At 44.0% G+C, this 21,702-nt stretch overlaps 1 protein-coding gene across 14 annotated transcripts in view; it reads left to right on the top strand.

The window, feature by feature from the left end:
• Positions 1-1,213: 1,213 nt before the first annotated feature.
• MYCBP2 (MYC binding protein 2) overlaps positions 1,214-21,702 on the top strand; it is a 173,712-nt gene continuing 153,223 nt past the window's right edge. For 8 of the 14 annotated variants that reach the window (XM_066176316.1, XM_066176328.1, XM_066176313.1 and 5 more), the window contains exon 1: positions 1,214-1,917. In XM_066176316.1, coding sequence (XP_066032413.1) covers positions 1,649-1,917 — 269 coding nt within the window. In that variant the 5' untranslated portion in view covers positions 1,214-1,648. The remainder of the gene's footprint in view (positions 1,918-21,702) is intronic. The other 6 variants (XM_066176319.1, XM_066176324.1, XM_066176323.1 and 3 more) reach the window with 1 other exon arrangement.

Raw genomic sequence — 21,702 nt, 5'->3', positions numbered from 1 at the left:
GTGGGTCACATCCATTCCAGGTATTCTGTGATTATATGATTACACAGAAATCGTTTACAAATATTTATCTGTAGTTACAAGTAGGGGAGTTCCAGGCTCTGTTTAGGGCATTTTTTGGAATGTAGAATCAGAAAATATGATAGCACATACCTTCTTTGGATGATAGCTTTCTGCAGACTGTAATCCAAACAACATTTGGCACGAAGGCTTTTTAATTTTTTTTTATTATTATTATTTATTACACATATTCTGGCCTATACACTTGAAGTTTTCAGTTGTGTAAAGAAAGTGTGGCAAAACTACAGGGCTACAGCTCCAACAGATAAAAAGCAATAATGTAAGTGACCTGAAGATAAGAAAGCGCCTGCTGCCATGCCTCCCTTATCCTCTAAAAGCAGGTAAGTTGCCCTGAAGATGGTGAAGGCAACTTAAGGAAAATATTGCCTAATGTGGCAACTCGATTTAGCAGACTCTGCCTCAAGTCAAGGGGGATATTGCTCCTGGGAAAAGATCTTTCCTAGGTAGCATTACATAGCACAGAAACAAGATGTGACGCATTGGACACCTCAATAAAATACGATGGACAGACACTCTCTACAAATACCTGAAAAGGAGGTCTTAGTCAGGTGGCGTTCAGCCTCTTCTCCTGGGCGCCAGGGAGAGAGTAACAGTCTCAAGTCTGCTCCAGGTGCGGTTTAGGTTGGACACTAGGGGAGTTTGTACACAGAAAGCATCAGCAGACATTGGAATGGTCTGCCCCGGGAGGTGGTGGAGTTACCGTGGCCGGAGGTGTGTAGGGAAAGACTGGACATGGCAATTTATGCCACGGTGTAATCGACAAGGGGATGGCTCGGTCACAGGCTAGACTCGACGATGTCTGAGGTCCTTCCCAACCCAACTGATCCTGTGATAGGCACTCTCAACAGGGCGCGGAAGAAGCTCCGTGCCACCACCCGCTTCCAAGGCCCGCGCAGCCCGATCCCGCGGGGGTGGGGGCTGTGCCCTCGGCCACGCGCCGCGCTCCAGCCCCGCCGTGCTCCCGCCGTGCTCCCGCCGTGCTCCCGCCGTGCTCCCGCCGTGCTCCCGCCGCGCTCCCGCCGCGCGCAGCAGGCGCTCCCGCCCGCCTATCCCGGATTTCCCGGGGGCCGCGCGGGGCGGGCGGGGCGGCGCATGCGCCCGGCGGCCGCGCTGCCCGCGGGAGGGAGGCGGGGCTGGGGCGGCCGTGCGGGGAGAGGGCGGCGGCAGCGCCGAGCACAAACTCCGGAGGGGAAGCGGCACCGCCGGCCTCCGCCCCCCGCCCCCACACACACACCCAGTAGCGGGAAGGGGGAAGCGAGCGGCCCGCCCCCCCCCCCTCCCCGGTCCCGGCGGTGCAGGGTCCTTCCCGGGACTCGGTGGCGGCGGGCGCTGCGCCCGGGGCGGAAGGCGAGCGGCGGGGTAGCTGGGGCCTGGAGCCGCTGCCGGAGGAGGGGAAGAGCGGGGTGTTCCCGCAGCGCGGGTGGATGCGCAGCCTGAAGGGCGGCTCCTGCGGCGGCTCCTGCGGCCTCGCCATGGCCGGGCCCCGACGGTGAAGGCAGCGGGAGCCGCCTGTGTCCGCGCCGCGCCAGGAGGCGGCGCCGCCGCAAGCAGGGGGCGGGCGGGGAGGGGGATGAGCAGCGCCGCAGCCGCCGCCGCCTCTGCGGGAGCTGCCGCCGCCTGCACCGGGGCCGAACGCGGCTACTCCTTCTCCGGCGGCGCTGCTCCGGCCATGGGGCCCGAGGAGGGCTCGGCCGGCGGGCTGGGAGCCCTGCCCGCGCCGCCGCTGGGCTGCCGGAGCCGCTACCAGCTGCTGCTCTCCGGGAAGGCCCTGGCCGACAGATACCGGAGAATTTACACGGCGGCGCTGAGCGACCGTGAGCTGGGGAGCCACCCGGGCAGGTAACGCGCGCCCCGCTTCCTCCCGGGCCAGACGCGCAGCCCCCGCCACCCCTCCCATCGCTGGCTGGGAGCGGCCCGGCGGGTGCACCTTCCTCCCTCCCACCCTCCCGGCAGCCGCCCTCCTCATCCTCCTCCCCGCCCCCGTGCCGGGCAGCGCGGGTGTCCCCGCTGCCATGTGGCCGCCGGCGCCGCGCCCGGGGGGACGGACGGAGGGAATGGGCGGTGATGTAACCCGGCGGCTGCCCAGGTGCCGCCCGGGCCCCGCCGCTGGCTTGGCCGGCGATACCGCGCAGATGGCGCTGCCGCCCCCTCTCCCGGGGCCCTCCGGGGCAGAGTTACCTGTACCCGCCGCAGCGTGCGGCCCAGCTCCCCCGGGGGGGATGGAGAATGCCCATGCTGAGCCCTAGGTTAGGCTTGCCGGAACGGGCTGAACCCCGTGGTCTCTCCCGAGACAGGCTGCGCAGGGCACCCGCGGATCCCGCTGGCAGTGTTACCCAAGCGAGAGATCTCGGCGCTTTTTCCATGTACCGGGGCTGCTTTTAGCTGCCCTGCCTTATTTTTCCTCCTCCTCTTTAGGTCATCTTCTCCCTTTGCCATCGCCGTGTAGGCGGCCTCGGTGTCTGGAGGGAGGCAGCGCCTTGCCGGGGGGAGCCCGGGGGGTTGTGGGGTGCGGTGTGGCCCCTCCTGGTTCCCGAGCCCCCCTTTCCTGGCGGATGATGCCCCTCGGGACTCCCATGCCCGCCGGCCGGCTCTGGGGCCGCAGCAGGGTGCCTGTTGCTCCTCCGGCCGGGAATGCCGCCCTGCCCCGCTCCCCGGCCCGGCGGGGCGGGGGCTGCGGGCTGTAGCGGTGCGGAGCCGCGGGGACAAGAGGGGAGGCCGGCCTTACCCCGCGGCCCCCGGGCCGACCCTGGCGGCCGTGGCGGAGTGCCCGCTCTCGCTGTGTCAGGGGCTCCCCTGTGGTGCCCGGCCGCTCCCCATTGTTTCCCTCCGGAGGTCGCTGAGGAAGTGGATGGCATGAAACCGGCACCTTCCTGTGTTCTTAGCCTCTGCTGCTCTTGAGGCTGTGATGTGGGTGGCCGGGTCGTGTGGAGAGCTTTGAGTCGCCGTTGTTTCAAGTTTGCAAACGGTTGTGAAGCACGAGGGAGTTGCTTGCTTGGCTTCTTCAGGTTTTTGTTATCGGACTTGACAGCAGGGCTTACCCACCAGCACCCTCGCCTCAGAAAGCTGTGTCTAGGAGTGGAATTAACATAAGACACATACCTTTCTCAGTTTGCTTATGATAGGTGCTGGAAACACCTATGGCCTGATAACATGGGTACTTGACATCTTTGCAGCTACCGACTTCTTTTCATTGTGTGATGGGGAAACTATAGTCCTTCTTTTCCCCCCTGAAGACCTGCAAATGTTTTCTTAGTCCAGTGCTTATGCTTTTTCCAATAAATCTCTTCCTGCTTTTGAGCTTCATATTGTTTAATCCAGGGATTGCAAGTGCTAAGTGTAAGGATACTACTAAATGAAGGGAAGGCAGCTTTGCAAACGCTCCTCAGTGCTCAGATGCCTGTCTGAGTTTTGCCCTAAGAGGTCTGTATTTTTTAAAACTGTAGTTTCGTATTAGTCGTGTCCTCCATGTATTTTGGTTTCAGGATGATTTCAGGGCTATTCCTTATACTTAAAATTGTAGAAAATACTAACTTTAGGAGGTTGTAACTGTTAATGCTTCTTTTAATTGATGTTTTTGAGGTCCAGTCAAAGAACACAGACTCCTGGTACAGAGCAAACAGGTTCTGTTAAGCTTTGGCAAGTAAATGGCAGGTAGTTAATATTGGTGAATACAGCCAATGTGTGTTGGACTTTTGAGAGGAGGAATATTTAATAATTATCTAGTTTCCTGCTATCACTGCCCTCACTATCTTATGTGGCAGACTGATGGCAGCCAAGATACTGCTTGTGATCTCCACCCTTTCACCATGTTGGTGTCAAAATACTGCAAAATACTTCAGTCACCTGGTAGACTTAAGCAGAAATGGTCAAAAATGCCTTTTTACAAAAATAATGAAAATTCCAAATATTTTGTAAAGATATGCTTTAAATTTAACTGTGGCTGCCTCTAGTTGCTATGGTAGTAAACAGTGCTAGATAAATTAAATAGAGCTTAAGATAATATAGTTTATGACAAAAGTCTTGACTTGATTTTTATATATATATATGGAAAATCTGAAGCCTCTTAATCAGTAAGATTGTCAGTGAGGGTGTTTGTGACTAGAAAAATGATTTGAAGTAGCTGAAAAAAAGCTAAACAAATTGGCTTATCAACAGTATTAAAATTTTTCCTGTGTCCTAAATAGACTAATGTGAATAATGATATTTGCAATAAGTTGATGTGGAATTTTAGCTTAACAAAATTGTCCACAAAAATTGTACTCTGCACCTCATGGGCCATGGCCAATGCTGGTCTCAGTAAGTGTTTATATTTCAAACCTAACTTTAATGCTTACGAAGAACTGGGAAGCAGTATGAAAATGTTTGTGTGTAGACAAGGAAATCAAACATTGGGGAGATTATCAGAAAGTCACAAGATTGGTATCACATTTGCAAGGTGTTTGTGCCGGCTGTCATCTGAAGGGATGGATATCACGTGTTGAGTAGGATGCAGTAATTGGCTTTGAAACAGAACCAGCAGTGCTTTGCATTTCCTCATGTGATACGGGCTGCAGTGTCATGAATGCTGGTCTCCACAGGAGATGAGTTGGTCAGTGTGCTTGCTCCCCCTGCCACGCTGACATAATACTTATGTAGTGTCTTGCAGTAACAGATTAGAGACTCATTCTGGGTTAAAATTAACTTGGCAAAACTGGTTTGTTGTAATCCGGACTAATTCCCTGATCTGGCTCACCTTGTGGTTGCACTTGTGACAGCATGAGGTGAAGGGTTGCACAAAGATTTTTGTGTACAGAGAGGTGGGAGCAAAGAAACTTATTTTTGTCACTCGTGCCAGCCTCATAATTTCATAAAAGGAAAGAGAAAAAAGTATCTAGTTCTGCAATTTAACATGCAGTTATCTTTGAGCAGATAACAATGTTAAGAATCTGCTACAGTACTACCGGCAGTGGGAAATTTAGTTGTCAATTCAAGATTGGTTTGAAAGAAAAATCTACTCTGAGCATGCTTCAGTTTATAGTCTCTGCTTTGTGGCCACTGAAATATTTGAAAATAACTGCATAATGTCTAGTGTAGCCATTAAAGTGTGTAAAACACTAGTAGGAAGTATTGGCTTCTTCAGAGGGCAAGTAAAAATCCATGTTAAACTGTTGTCTTGTATGCTGGGTTCTGGGTGGACAAAACTGCAAGTGTGTAATGCTTTTAGTACTGTACCAAAGCTCTGTATTTGCAAAGTGAGGTATTTCTGATTTTCACATTTTTGCTGTTTTCAAATACACTTTTTTCCCCCCATCATATAACTTAATCCTAACAGATATCCCTATCTATCTGAATTGCTGTTATTATTGCTTGTGCATCTTGAGGGGTTTGCCTGAACTGTCAGTCCCTTTACTGTTCTTTCACCTATTTATGTGCTACCAGAGTTATCAGTGGGGCTCAGTATGTTCTTTGAGACTTCTTGTCAGATATGGATAGCTATATAAATTCGTGATGGCTTTAGTGTGTCCTGTTTTATAGTGGAAGTGTTCACTACATAATTTGGGCTCACTTGAAATTGTTATATTACAATGGCAGTGTACACTAATACGACAATAAGTTCATATTCATGCCAAAATGACCATTACTTTGTTGCTAAAGTTGCCTCCCAACTTATATCCTTCAAAGAAGAAAAGCTTCTGTTTGTGTTGTGCACTTTAATGTTGTGGTCTCACTTAGAGATTGTAAGATTTCGTACATTAACCAGAAATTAAATGGCTGTTTTTTCTAGCTATTTTGGCTGAAGAAGAGCCAGCCAACTTTATTTCATGTTGATTGTTTCAACTGGATGATTACAGCAAATTTTGAAAGTTGGCCACTCATTCACACTTGTAATTGTAAATTATGCATCCCCTGGACATTAGGTTAGTCTTCAGTCTTTTCAGAGTTGACAGGCTTCCCTTATACCCTTACTTGTGCTTAGTAATGCAGTGCTTATTTGGGATGTTTTGAGTGTATATAATTGAAAATTTAGTGCAGAAATGTTACTGAAGCTTCAGCTTTGCTTTGCCAGGATTTAAAGGTTTTGTGAAAACTATTTTAAAGTAAATTTAAGTATATGAGATATGTGTTAATTTGGTTTTTGGTACACAAGAAAGCCTTAATTTCTTCAGATCTAAAGCCTTTAAAAAAGCTGTTAGCTTTTTTGGTTTGGAACTTTTGGTCTTTTAATATGGAATAATAATTGCAAAGACTTAGGAAGCATTTATTTAGTTTAAAAAAATAAAGGTTGTGTATATAAAGACTAACAAAATGATAGTGGTGTTGCATTACCTACATTTTCCTGCTTATTCCTGTGCAAAGGTTTGTTCCACAGGTCCTTTCCAACTGAAATATTCTAGTCTAGTCTAGTTTATGTTCTCTGGTTTTCTCTGGTAGATGTAATTTTACAAAAAAAAAAGTTCAAGTCTTGTGTAAACTGAAATTATTTAATTTGGGAAATGGATGTGCTGTTGAATCTTAGATTAAGTTGTGCATTAGAAGATTTGATGAGAGTTGCTGTCTGCTTTTTGGCTGCAGTGTAATAATGTTTTAATACTGTTTTGCCCTGTTGGTTAATGGGGACGAGCAAATGACTAAATTAGTGTATTTTTACTTATTTACCTTATATCCTGTTAGGAAAACAGTTTTATGTAGTAGTTTTTTTAAAAACCTCTAGTCATCTCTTAGTCTAACATGGTTGTATTTGTTCAGTGTTGGTGTAGAAAACATAATAAAAAGCTGGGAAGACCCCAATAATGTTACATCAAGAGGCTTTAGATGGGTATTTTATTTGTGTATATCTGTAAAAAATAATTATCATAATTTATTTGAGTGATGTGAAAAATTAAAACACAAGTCCATGGTTTGTGGTGGGTGTTTTGGGTGTTGTATTTTTCAGTTTAAACTGAGAGGACATGCTAGTTAAAGTTTCAGTTTGTTACACGATCTGCTCTGGCACACTGATGGTTTGTTGGGTGGCAAGTTGAGGCAGTTAAGGTTGGGCAGGAGCAATTTAATAAGCACTATTCCTCACTGCTAGTCATGTTAAATGTAGTTACATGTGTTTCCTGCATACTTAAAAACTTGATGTTGAATTTGTTTTTCTGCTGTGTTAACTATCAGCTGTCAGGGTTTAGTTTTGGTTTTCCTCCCATATTGTGATCTTCCTTCTGGCCAAAATATTTTGAAGATTTTTTTTTAGTAAATTCTCCTCCTGACATATGACTGTGTATGTTTTGCCAAACCCATGGTTTAAAGACTATTTATGTCTTTATCAAAACCACATGGGATGTATCAATAACACAGTTTTTGGTACTTTATGCAAACGGTTCTCCTAATCCTTAGTTTACTTGGAAAACTTGATCCCTTGCAGCATTACTTGAACACATGGTTACATTTTTGTCTTTTTCTTTCTTACCTTGCTTGCCATAAACACTGCTTTGTGCTGAAGTGCTAAGTGGAATAGTGCTCCTGTAATTAACTTAATATTGTAAATACATTTTGGAGCTGATCTATTCCATTGGTCTTTCACAGCCAATTCCTACCGTTGTGCCACTTCAAAGGATGAATAGTAGAAATTAGCACAGGAGAATAGGCTCCTTATGCTGTGACTGCATTAAGGTAGATGGTTTCTGTACTTTTAGTGTTTCAGATGTTTCAGAACATATTAATACGCTTTATATGATTTTTTTCTTAGTGTATCATAGTGTATATCGTGTTATAGCTCATTCCCTTCAGACTGATGAACGTGTTGATGAACTGAATTAGATGAATTTAAGCTGAATGATAGTTCTTTCTTTGCATCTAGTATACCTATGACTACTTTGGCCTGAGAATACTGGGTTTTTGTTATTAGTGTAATAAATCTAAATTTATGCCTGTTGTACACATTTTAAAAAAGGTGAAAAACTGAGTTTCCTTGTGTCCACATGAAACTGGAGATCTGTGGTTAGATTAGTGCCGTTCCTTATTTTAGTTTCTTTCCTTAACTTTTTTTAGGCTTGTGTTCCCAAGCATTATTGTCATATGTAATGGTTTTAAATGCTTGGAAAATGCTTTATAGCTGCTATGAAAAGATGTATGTGGTGTAACCTCAGTGGGCAGCTGAGCACCACGTGACTCCTTGGTTATTTCCCCCTGCAGTGGGCTGTAACTCTGAATGTATTGTCCCTCCACTTCTTATTTCTTCCTCCCTGCTTTATATACTGAGCATGATGTCATATGATAGGGAATATCCCTTTGGTCAGTTGGATTCAGCTGTCCCATCCTGGTTGTATCCCCTCCTAACTTCTTGTGCACCCCCAGGTTACTTGGTGGCAGGGCAGTGTGAGAAACTGGAAAGGCCTTGACCTTGTCTAAGTGTTAGTCAGCAACAGATAAAGCACAGGTGTGCTACCAACACTGTTTCCATCACAAATCTAAAACATACAAGCATGATACAAGCTGTTGGGAAGAACATTAGCTTTATTGTAGCCGAAGCCAGATGAGGTCAAAAAGTAGACGTCTGTTGTTTGTAGTTTAAATTCACAGGTGCCATGGTATTAAGATTATTGTGGTCATGGTCCTTGTCAGTCTAGAAAAGTTTCCAGCTAAGAGTTTTAACCTCAGTGCGGTTAAAACTGAAGTCTTCTCTTACTTCTTTCTGTGCTTCTTGTTGCAGTTGCTAACATCACTCATCTTTTCTATTGCAGTGTCTATACAGATCTGCAGCCAGTCATTTATGTTACACTGAGATGGGCTTGTTGTTAAATAAATACCTTACTCTAATTTTATTATTTCAGTGTCTTGTTTGTTTTGTTTCACTATGTTACACGTAGTCACTTGTGACTTTCCTATCTGATTTGGCCTCGCTTTTCTCTCCCGCTCGCCAATGCATAATTCTTTCCAAGTGTCGTGCTCATATGTCTACATTATGCTTATATGTTTTCAGAGTAGCCATGTCTCTGTTCCTTTTCTCTTCAAACCAATCGATGCTCTATCCCCTTCTATTTCTAGAATATACTGTTATAGAGGGTAGACCATTGACAGCTATAAACTAGTGAGTTTTCAGTTGTTTCCACTTGGCAGTTGTGTCTTCTGATATTCGGTGTAGACTAAATTAGAACTGCTTTGGTTTGCTTTTGATTATAATCACTTTAAAGATTCTACACTGTCATTAACCACTGGTAATGGGCTTACTCTTAATAAGTACAGATTCTTCTTGACTTTGTGGATCATATTTTCTGAATTAAAATTCTGCTGATAGGATTCTGAGTAAGATAGCTTTGTTTATACTTTGATTTTGGTGATTGTGTTTAGATAGAGTAGCAAAAGGTGCAGATTTTGTCATCTTTGCTGTGGTTGAATGACTTTCCCAATGTAAAAAAAAAGTCCTAGAAACATTTAAGGATAAATATTTTGTCTGCATTAACAAACTTTAGGAGTAAGAATTTCCTTGCATGTGTTCTTGCAGATCTAGTATCATAGATAGCATTGAAGTGAATAATGAAAAATCAGATAATTACAGAAAAGAAACTCCAACTGTCAGTGGTTGTACTGAGAGACATTCGCTTCGTGTGGAGAACACTTTGGGGAGATGCTTTCTTTTGAGTTACTTTTTAAATTTGAGACAGATTTATGCTGTTTTGGCAACCTTTTCAGTTACAAAAGGGATCAGATACTGTTTTGCACTTTCATTATGGTCAAATGAAAATGAGTTCCATTTTACTTGTGCAGTTGGTTTTTAATTTCAGTTTTTAGAAACTGTAGTATTTGTTTCTGTCTGTATTGGAGAGGCCTTAGGGTATTCCAGCAGCTGGAATAACCCCTTTCTTCAGTCTCCAGAATTTTGGCTTTCAGAAAAATGGTAGTTGTTAAGAAAGTTATTGTCACAGTGAAATAGTTCTCAGTTATGAAATTAAAGTAGTGATTAAAAATGTGTGTGTTTTCAGCTTACCAACAATAGCACATAAAAATCCCAACTGGAAAATCAGTGAGTAGGGTGGCCTTTTTCTTCTGTTCTGAGTTTTTTTTAACCTTTTCAGATGCCTTAGAAATTCAGTGTAAACCTGTCCTGCTAGTCTGCCTATGTTTTCCTCTAAGCCTGTGGTAATTGGATTGCAGCTGATGTTCCTTACCCCGATTTACAGATTTAGGGGATGGGATTCTGATGATTTTTCCATTTGTAGATACACCGCTTAAGCCATGACTTTCCTTTTATTATTGGCACGGATGAAAATTCATGTCAGAATGCTTGATTAATTATTCAAAGAACATAGTGTGTAAGCTGGTAATGGCTTAGAGAACATACACATGGCTCTTTGAATGACAGTTGACTTATTGTCCATTTTGCTAAAATTGTTAAATTTTAGGCTTACTAAATAAAAATACCAATAATTTTAAATATTTGAGGTCATCTGAGATAATATTGTCAGCAATTGAAAAATACTAAGCTTTTATTATTTAGGGAAAATATTGGTTGTGCTCTCAGTGTTGTTTTGAGGTACATGTATCAAGCTGAACAGTTTGCCACTAATCTTTTGCACAGCTGAATTCCTTAAAAATCTGTAGCGCTTGGTGAAAAATGACTGTAGGCAATCTACAGATACCTTCCAGGCAGGGAAGGCAGTGGATGTGCTGCACCTCAGCTTGAGTAAGGCTTTTGACACTGCCTCCCACAGCATGCACAGACTGACAATGGATTCGTTACATAAGTGGACTGTGAAGTAGATTGAGAACTGGCTGAATGGTCGGGCCTAGAGGTTTGTGATCTGTGCCACAAAGTCCAGCTGGAGTCAAGTTGTCAGTCATGTACCCTAGAAGCTGAAACTGGGGCAAATGCTGTCTAGCATCTTCATTAATGGCCCAAATGCTGGGACAGTGTAGCCCCAGCAAGTTCACGGATGGTACAAAACAGAGAAGAGTTCCTCATGTACCACTTGGTTGTGTTTGCATTCAGCGGGATGCAGGCAGGCTGGAGATTTGGGCTGAGTGGAATTTTAAAGTGCGACAAGGGGAATTACAGAATCCTGCATCAGGGATGAAATAACACTGGGGGGCTGACCAGCTGGGAGGCAGCTCTGCAGAGAAGTGGCTTGGTGTACTGACTGGCAACCATCTGTGTGCCAGTAGTGCAGTGCCATGGCAAAGGTGGCAGGCAGCCTCCTGGGCCGCCTTAGGAAGAGTGTTCCCAGCTGGTTGAAGGAGGTGCTCTCTGCTCAGCGCTGGTGAGGCTGCAACTGGAGTGTCCAGTTCTGGGCTTCCCAGTAGAGGAGAGAGAGATGCTACAGAGTTAAGTGCAGGGTCATGTTGGTGATTAAGGATCTGGAGTTTCTCTTTGGTAAGGAAAGGCTGAGAGGGTTGGGACTATTATCCTGGAGAAGACAAGGTTCGGGAGTGATTTTGCTAATGCAATGACAGAGTGAAGAAGGGAGTGCCAGATGCTTCTCAGTATTTTCCCCTACCCGACATAGCACTGATGTGTCAGAAATTAAAGCTCAGGAAATTCCAGTGCATTCTAAGAAAGCACTTCTTCATTGTGGGAGAGGTCAGGCATTGGCTGGTATTGTCCAGAGATGTCTAATATCTCCTTGGTAGTACTAAAAATGCAACTGCACATGGTAGTGGGCAACTTACTGTCTCTGACACTGCTTGAGGAGGAAGTTTGACAGAATCAGACACAGAACCACAAAATGGTTGAGGTTGGAAGTGACCCTTGAAGTTCATCTGGTCCACCCTCCTGCTCAAACTGGGCCACCTGGAGCCAGTTGCCTAAGATGGTGTCCAGATGGCTTTGAATATGAGCAAGAATGGAGACTGCACAGCCTTGCTTGCAGCCTGTGCCAGTGCTCAGTCACCCTCACAGTAAAAAAAAAAAGAAAAAAAAATTGTTACCTTAATGGGTCCATTTTAACCTGAATGATGTGATTCTGTAATCCTTAAGAAAATAGACCAGAAGGAGAAGGGATCAATATGAAGTTTATTTGTCCTCTGAGAAGATGTGTCAGAGGGAGCACAGTGCTGAACAATCAGATCTTCCAGCAGAGCTGTGTTGTAGGATGGTGGTTGTTGTGGTACTGGAAACAGAACCATTAAATAGTTTATGTTGGCAAAGACCTTTAGGATCAGTGAGTTCCACTGTTAACCCAGCACTGCCAAGTCCACTACTAAACCGTGTCCCTGAATGCCCCTCTACACACCTATTAAATACTTCTGGGGGTAGTGATTCCACCACTCCCAGGGCAGGGTGTTCCAGTTCTTGAAAACCCTTGTGCTGAATAATTTTCCCACGATACCAAATCTAAACCTTCCCTGGTCCAGTGTGAGGCCAGTTCCTTTTGTGCTATTGCTGGTTGCTTGAGAAGAGACTGACTCCCACCTGGCTCCAACCTTTTTCCAGAGTTGTGTGGAGGAATAAGGTCCTTTTCTCCAGGCTGAACAACCCCAGCTATTTCAGCTATTCCTCATAAGATTTGTTCTCCAGACACAGCACCAGCTTTTCTGCCTTTGTCTGGGCACACTTCAGCACTTTTTGGAGTGAGGAGTCCAAAACGGAACACAGAGTTCAAGGTGTGGCCTCAAAAGTGTGTAGTACAGGGGGTGATCACTGCCCTGGCCCTGCTGGCCACATATTTCTGATACAGGCCAAGATGTCATTGGCATTCTTGGCCACCTGGGCACTCTGCTGGCTCATGTCAAGTAGCTGTCAACCAGCACCCCCAGATCCTTTCCTGATGGGCAGCTTTCCAGCTCTTCCCCCAGCCTGTAGTGCTGCAAGTGGTTGTCAAGACCCAAGTGCAGGACTTGGCATTTGGCCTTTTTAAACCTCACACATTTGGCCTCAGCCCGGCAAAGAGTCCTCTCCCAAACCATGAGCCACCAGTTTTTCCAAGGAAATGTTGTGAGAAACAGTGTCTAAAGGCCTTATAAAGGCCAGCTAGATAACATCCACAGCCTTTCCCCCATCCACTATGTGGGACACCTGGTCATAGAAGGAGATCGGGTTGGTCAAAGCAGGACCTACTTTCCATGTTGGCAGCCCTGGTCACCTGCTTGTCATGTATGTGCCATGTGATTATATGATCCTGCTCCATGACCTTCCCCAGCACTGAGGGCAGACTCACAGGCCTGTAGTTCCCTGAATTCTCCTTCTGGCCTTTCTTGTAATTGGGTGGCACATTCACTGACTTTCAGTCAAGTGGAATTTCCCCAGTTAGGCAGAGCTGCTGGTAACTGGAAATGGAAAGTGGTTTAGTGGGCACTTCTGCCAGCTCCTGCAGTATTCTTTGGTGGATCCCACCCAGTCCCGTAGACTTTTGTGTGTCTCACTGGTGCAGCAGATCGCTGATCATTTGCCCTTGGATGATGAGGGCTGAATACCCTGAAAACACAACTGGATTGAGATAGAGAAGGCATTAAGTACATCAGCATTTTCCTCATCCATTGCAGGATGGAGACTGTCCTCCCCTTTCTTTATGTTTTAAACATACTTTTAGAAACATGTATCAGATCTTCATGCTATAGCTTGAGTAAAGGGAATATGAGAGGAGCTGAAAAGGTAGGAACAGTTGCAGTTTTAGATAAGAAAAAGCAGCATATTTTTCCAAGCATTCTTGTAGGAAGAGCTGCACGGTAACAAAATCCAAATGTAAGTCATTTATTATTTAGAGTATTTTTGAATTTGAGGTGTTTGTTTTGTGTGTTGAAGTCTTGCTGTGTGTTGTCTAGTGGCAATTAGTCCCCAGTTTGGAGATACTACTGCAAAAATCTTAGCTTTCCTCTCTGCAGCCTTCCACTTTTTTCTTCTTTTGGGAGCAAATATCATATTCAACTAGTAATATATCACAACAGGCAAAAATACAGTTTGTGAGTAGGCTTCATGCAGCTGAGGTACTTTGGCTGTGATTTTGACAAAGCAATACCTTATTTTTCCTATCCTGCCTGCAACTGTGCAAAGAGGAAGGGATGGTCAAGCAACTGCTTCATGGAGGTATTTTTCATGAAGTATTTTACAAAGCAACAGTTCTCTTTCCAGAGATACTCTAGAATCCAGGGATACTAACCAGTGTTCGCAGAAAGCATTTTTTCCTCGGGTGTTCTGTAGATTTCATTGCTAAATCACAGTGAAAGGATTTTTAGTGAATTTATTTCTTCAGAAATCAATATTATTAGGTTTTTTCTATCTGTGATTTGTAAAATTTTGAGTCAGTTTGTGATATAAGTATATGGTATAGTATGTACTTGGTGTGTGTTTATTTCATAAAGCTTGCCAATACTTAGTTTGACATTGCACGAGAGTTTATGTATTTGTATGATAGGCATTTGTGTGCCATGTTTCAGCTCATGTACATATTTTGTTCCCTTGTCAACTGTTTTATGGCAAGTCCTTTTAGAAACCTGATAGATATGACTGTAGGTGATATGAAAAATGAAGCATTAAAAAGCTCTTGTCACTATTGTTTGTAAGCAGACATTTTGTTTATCAAGGCAAGATCAGATTGGGTGTTTTTAGTGACATTTATTTTCCTTCTTTGTTCTTGCAGCCTACTGACACTGTCCCTCCCAGTCGTTGAAAGGTGCCGGATGTTCTGGCAGTAGAAGAAATGATAAACATGTTGGCTTCTTAGTTGTCAGTGGGAGGTATCTGCAAGGACAGAAAGTTGAGCATGGGAAGCTTTAGGAAAGTTCAGTTGCTGGGTGCTTCAACAACTTCTAAATCTCATGGAACATTTTTGGGGTCCCCTTGACTTGCACTACTTGGACACTAAATGGTAGATTTGTGTTGGTGTGAGTTAGATGGAGAAACACAAAAGCGAGGACAGAATTAGGTGTTTGGGATTTGGCTGGACCATTTTCTGAGCTTCTCCCATTTTACAATTACAGCTGCAATGCTAAAGCACGTACCTTAAAGTGACGCATTCTGTATGCCAGCTTTGTGGAAGGTGTATAGCATTTGGTAGGTATATAGATAGCATTGTTTAGGCGAGTTCTTTACTTTGGATTACTTCATGGGGCTTTTTGTATGGCTGTTTCTTATTACAGATGCTAGAATTCTTGGCAGCTGAAATAACAGTGCAGGGATTACATTGAGATAGGAGAAGTCAAAGGGTATTTTGTTTGCAAGGACACAGTACATACCTAAATATGGGAGATGTTGTACATAGAGGCCCTTAAAAGAAGTATTTGCTTTCAAAAAGAGTAACCCTCCAGTTCATAGAAATAAGACTGCTGAACACTGAAGCTTGTGTACATGTGGAGAGGTACCAAAATAGGGAGTATGCAAGCAGCAACTCTAATATGTTTAGCAAGGTTTGTTGGTTGCATTTTGTCAGATGGTACCTCTTCATCTCCTTGCCAGCATGCAGCCTCCATGTAGTTTTATTAATACACAGTTCTCTGGTCATAAACCCTCTTCTCTGTCTATAGATCAGGCCGCTGAAGCTCTGCCCATTTCCTTTGTTCTGTTTCTTATCATTCTCAACTCCTCCACGTGAGTCATTGCTTGAACTTCTTCTTTTGTTTTCACTTGGCTGTGTGTTTGCCAGATGCTTCTCTGTTGTTGACAGCTGTTGGGGAAGATGAATTAGGGAAACCTTATAAATATGATTGTTTAGCAAAAGATTCTGAAAATATGAAACCTAGAATCAAAATAGAAATAGAAGCTTACTTTGAGTTGTAGGATACTGAGTCTTAGTTACTATATGATCTGAAAACAATAGCCTAGCCAGCTGAAGAAGAATCCCTTTTGATTGAACAATACCTTTCTGCTGGCTAAGGGATCCAAAGGTCAATGTAGCAAAACAGAAAAGTCTAAAGAGTAGTTTTTAGAGTTTAAAATATAACATAGTATGGTAATGTAGTAGTTCTTATAGGCTATATGTAGATTCTATAGGATTTTGTGTCTTGTATTGGTTGGTCACTGTAAATTAAAATATTCATCACTAAAGGAGATACAATGCATTGTAAGAAGGACCTCGCTCTCTATTCCTGGCTCTTACTTCTACCGCTCTATTCCCTGCTCTCTTACTTCAACCTCTCTATCCCCAGCTCTTTCTTCTACGTCTTTTAGCTCTTACTTCTACCTCTCTATTCCCTGCTCTCTTGCCTCTTCCTCCTGCTCTCTGACCCCTGCCACCTGGCTCCCTTCTCTCTTAACTCGTACCCCCTTGCTCTTCATCTTGCTCTCTTTGGGACTTTCCTTCAGCCGAGGCTGGTGGCTGAAGGCAAGGCCCTTTTTTACCCACGACCCATGCAATAAAACCACGTATTCTAGAATATCTCAGATCAGCAGAATTCCTTCTCCCTGCCATCCGCAGATGATCCTACAGACAGCAAGTCGGGATGTCCTTTAAAATAAGATGGTCCCACAATTTGAGATCTCCTCAGATCTTCTGAGCAGACTTGATAACCTGTTTTTCTTTAGTATTCCCTTTCCTTTATACTGAAGCTCTTATAGTTGAACTATAATGTGGCAAATAATACAGCAAACTATAATATAGCAATGAGATGAGCATATAGCAAGTTTCTTGCTGACAAGTCAACTGATATTTATCAGCTGTAGTTCCCTGTGTTTGATATTAAGTTGCCTTGGAGCTGGATTACAAATTTAAGAACTGTTTTGGAGCACTTCAGAGGATGGAGTAAATGGTTTGGGAAATAAGGAAGTCTAGCAGAGGCTGCAGTTGCTTTTAAGTTGCTCTTCATAATGGTATTGTTCTTTGTATGATCGAGTGTCAGATTACCTGCTTACAGAGGAGAAGGGAAAACCCTTAAAAATGCACATTGTTGTATTTCAGTGGAAGAGTACCTTGTGGTTTTCTGTACAGCAGGAAAGTCTGATGCAGATCTGATGGATCTTGTTGTAACAGATCATTGAGTGTATCAGAGCTCTTCCTCCAGCCTTAGGCCTGCACCTGGAACCATGCACTCGAGAAGTGGGCCCATGGGAATCTCATAAGGTTTATCAAGGCCAAGTGCAAGGTGCTTCACCTGGGTTGGGGCAACCCTTGCTATTAACACAGGCTGGGGAATGAACAAATGGGGTAACCCCTCACAGAAAAGGATTTGGGGGTGCTGGTGGGTGAGAGGCTGGATGTGATCCAGCTAAGTCTCCAGCACAGAAAGGACATGGATCTCTTGGAGTGAGTCTAGGGGAGGACCACCAAGATGTTTGGAGGGATGGAACACCTCTCCTGGGAGGAAAGCTGAGAGAATTGGGCTTGTTCAGCCTGGAAAAGGGAAGGCTTTGGAGTGACTTAATTGGTGCCTATCGGGCATTTTATGATTCTATGCTTTTCAGGCAGGTGCAAGTAAGAAAAGCAGCTGTTGCTTCTGTTGTCTCATTGTCTGGACTGTATCCTTCCTCAACTAGAATTTTTAGGTGTGTTGCCGTTGGCCTGACGATTTGGCTGCCCCTCTTCTAGATAGAACAACTGTAATGTAAATTTAAAGCTGCACAGGAGCCCACCCTGGAGTGATGCTGTGAAATGGCAGTCGAGGGAGAGGCCTGTGAGAACAGATAGTAGCTGTTGCGATGCATCTGGATCTGTCCTAGGTCCTGAACGGTGTAGTCTCCCATTGACAATTTCAGAGTTGGAATTGAGATTGTAGATGAAAAAGTTAACAGTGGATGCAAAACTGTGGATGATTAGATATACTTAAGACTGTAGATGTTTAGCTTCAGAAAATCACACTACCAAACCAGTAAGCAAAAATGTAAAACCAGCAATGAATAAAAGGTACCTTATGAGAGATTCTACACATTCTGTGAAATTATGAAGTGATTGTGATTCAGAAGTATCCAGGCTTCTGGAGTGTTTCAGAATTTTACTTCAAATTGTGAGTGATTTTTGTGTAGGAAACCTGAAGTATTCTTGACCATCTCTTTGTATTTCAGGATTGTGGGACTTCTTTTTTTTTCCCATTTCATTTTTCTTTTGTCATTGTTTTCTGAAAAAGAAGGACTGGTTACTATGAGAGAATAGTGAAATTAGATGCTAGTGATGTAAATGAGTTACAGTTTAGGCTGAAGGAACTGAGACTGCTTAATTGTCAGAAGATCGTTTCTCCTCAGTCTTTAAAAAATTTCAAGTTGAGGAAAAGAGAAAAATAAACCAATTTTTTCTGTAATAAAGATACAAAAATATAGCATTTGCTTGCCATAAAGACAATTTAGAAGATAGCGCAAAAAGAGTTTTCTAATAGGATTTCATAGGACAGGGTGGGAGTGTGATAATTTGCAGTGTTTAATATCTCTCCAGGGAAAAGGGATGTTGGGAATGCAGTGGAATTTGTCTGGAATTAGTCAATATGCTGAACTGGAAGGGACCCACAAGGATCAGTGTCCACCTCTGGCCCTGCACAGGACCATCCCCCTGAGTCACACCATGTGTCTGAGAGCATTGTCCAAACACTCCTTGAATGGTCAGGCTTGGTGCTGTGACCGCTTCCATGGGGAGCCTGTGCCACTGCTCAACCATCCTTTTGGATGAACCACATTTTCCTGATATCCAGCCTAAACTTCCCCTGACTCAGCTTCATGCTGTTTTCTCAAGTCCTGTCCTGGTCACCAGAGTGAAGAGATGTGTTACCTGCACCTCGGCTTCCCCTCGTGAGGAAGTTGTAACTGCAGTGAGGTCTCCCCTCAGTCTCCTCCAGGCTGAACAGTGAGCTCAGCTGCTCCTTATGTGGCTTCCCCTCCAAACCCTTCACCATCCTTGTGGCCCTCCTTTGGATGACATTGTGGTGCCCAAAACTATCCCCAGGACTTGGAGTGAGGCTGCTCCAGAGCAGAGCGGGACAATCCCCTCCCTTGCCTGGCTGGTCATGCTGTGCCTGATGCACCCCAGGGAACATTTGGGTCTCCTGGCTGCCAGGGCACTGCTGGCTCAAAATCAGTCTGTCATTGACCAGGACCCTCATGACAGACCAGAAAATGGAAATGGTGACCTTTTGGGGTTCTTCCCAGACACTCTTTTAACTGATTCTAGAGTATCTTCCATTTGACAAATTATGTTTTAGTTTTCCAGGTGATGTGCTGTGTGCACAAGCTTTCTTTGAAAAAGTCTTGTTAAAGGTCCTGTACAGTGTCCATGTTGGTTCATCTGCACAGAGAAGCTCTTGATAGTTGCATGTAAGCATGTTCTCTGTCATGCCCTTCTTAGTGTACCTGTGGTTGTTGGTTATGTCTGAGAAAGTGTGGATCAATTAAAGTGACTGGCTTGTCTTAATGCAGGCATATATTTAAAGTGTCATAAAGTAGTTTTCATCCCTTTTTCCCTTGCTAGCTTTGTGTACTGTAGTAGGTTTGATTATGCTGACTAATTCCCATAGAAGTTGCTCCTATGCCTGATTTTAATGTCTGTTTGCTGATCCAGATGGTGAACAGATGAAAAGCTCAGTATGTCTCTACTTGGAAGCATAATCAGAAACATGGCATGACACCAGGAGAAATGCAAAACTCAGGATGAGAAAAAATACACTCTTTCCGCAGTGCAGAAGCATGTTTATTGTACAGTCAAATTTTGCTTTGTTTTATAAGCAAATAGTGAAGATCACAGAATCGTTGAGGTTAGAAGGGGCTTCTGGAGACTGTCGAGTGCTCAAAGATGGATCAACCAGAGCAGGTTGCTCTGAACATTGTCCAATAGGCTCTCAGGACAACCTATTCCAGTCTTTGACCATTTTTTACAGTTCTTAGGTTTAATTGGAACTTCCTGTATTTGTTTTTTTTCTCCACTGTCTCTTGGCCTGTATCGCTTAGAAGTGTTTCCACCATCTTTGCTCTCTCCCATCAAGTGGAGGTGGAGATATTCACATGGAGGCTATTCCACCCCCACCCTCTCAGGTTTTCCCTTTCATAGCTAAAAAATCTCTGCTTGCTGGGTTTCTCCTCATACAGCAGAACTTGCAGTTCTCTAAGCATCTTAGTGGCCTTTCTCAGGACTCACTCCAGTGAGCAAGTGTCTCTTGTACTGGGGTGCCCAGAGCTGGTGGTAGTATTCCAGATACGGCATTGCAAGTTGTATGTAGAGCGTGAGTCAGCTCCCCCAAACTGCTGGCGTTGGAGAGCTCTTCTGCACCCCTTCCTCTCCAGGGAACTGTATCCCATGGATTCTTCAAAGAACAGGTTGTTCTTGATTGATGAAGGCTTCTTAGGAAGTCTAGGGTTGTGATCCTGCTTTTGTCTTGCTCCCTTCTTTCAGGTTCCTGAATTTCACCTGCACTGTCACTGCATCCAGTATAACAATGCAGTGATGAAACACCCTCAGACTTGATGATCACTACATGAGTGATAATAGCTTACTCTTGTGATCTCCTTGACAATCTGAGTTTGGGATTTCACTTTGGGCTGTTCAGAAGCAAATGCTTCCTGCATCTTGTCTGACTAAGCTGAGCACCAGCAGCAATAGCTCACCTAATGGAGGAAACAAAAGACTAGTATGATACCACAAACCTGACTGTTTCATTTTCAGTGTTTACTGGGTGGCTGCTGCCTCCTGAGTGAATTTCCATAAACCCTTGAATGCTTAAGCTAACTGTGTTGAGTAAGCACTTATGGAAACAGAGTAACAGAACATGTTTGTCATTTGTCTGAACACAACAGCTCTTTGCTAGGCCTGTCCTGCCAACAGTATACTTCTTCCCAAAGATATGTAGCCCTTGAACCAGAGCAGGCAAGTTTAGACAAATGGATTGAGTTAAAGTCACTTCAAAGTCTTAAAAAATTGAGCATGTCTTAGCATGTGGTTTACTAAATTCACAAATTTTTCAAAAGTGTACTCAACGGTTCAACAGCAGAACAACTGTGTCTAATACTGTCCTAGCTACTGTGGTCTTTGGTACCATTGTTTCCGAAGCAAAAGTTTTAGGTCAGACAGCACTTAAATAAGACTTTTGTTGTTCCTATTCTGCCGCTCAGAGATGTAATAATATTTTTTCCACTCATTAGACACACATTTGGTTTAACATTTAGTCTAGAGGATCTTATGCAGGTGTAACACTAACATAGTGTTAGTCCATGTTGAGTAATTCAGTAACTGCATTGAGCGGGGGAGCACACACTCAACATGTAAAGCTTCCCTCTCGAATTTAAGCTTATGAATTGCAGTTCCAGAAGACCGTTGCACCTTGAGGGAAGATGCTCTGTTTGCATTTCTTCATCTCTTTTAAGCATAGTAAGAGCAATGGTGTTGACACAACTGAACAATGTCCCCCTACTAATGCATCAAATAGTCCAAGTACTAGCTGATGCTACTTCTGGTTTAGAACAAATAAACTAAAGAATGCCTTTATTCCTCCTACTACAGGTGCTACAAGCCTGATTAGAAGTCATAATCATGTAATTTAATAGCTCTTTTACCTACTTTAAATTGTCACTCAACTGGTTATTGCCCACCCTCTCCTTTCCCCTCCTTTTTTTTTCCCCCCTGCCTTTGATTTGAGGCAATTATTTCACATTCCAGGGTTGAACCGTTTAGGTATTTCTTCTCAATGGATTTTTCTGTAAAGGCTGTAATAGCACCATTCACTCTTTCTTTGCGCACATTTGCCGAAAGTAGTTTTTGTCAAGATGTCTTTATGTTCTGTGCTCTTTTGACTTGCGCTTCCTTTGTGGTCCAGTTCAAGACTTGG

Source organism: Chamaea fasciata, unplaced genomic scaffold (genome assembly GCF_029207755.1).
Source record: "Chamaea fasciata isolate MVZ Bird 193981 ecotype frontalis unplaced genomic scaffold, bChaFas1.0.hap1 SCAF_2, whole genome shotgun sequence".
In the NCBI taxonomy this organism is placed as follows: domain Eukaryota; kingdom Metazoa; phylum Chordata; class Aves; order Passeriformes; family Sylviidae; genus Chamaea; species Chamaea fasciata.
Note: the sequence above shows the minus strand (reverse complement) of the source record. Positions and strands in the feature narration are given on the sequence as shown.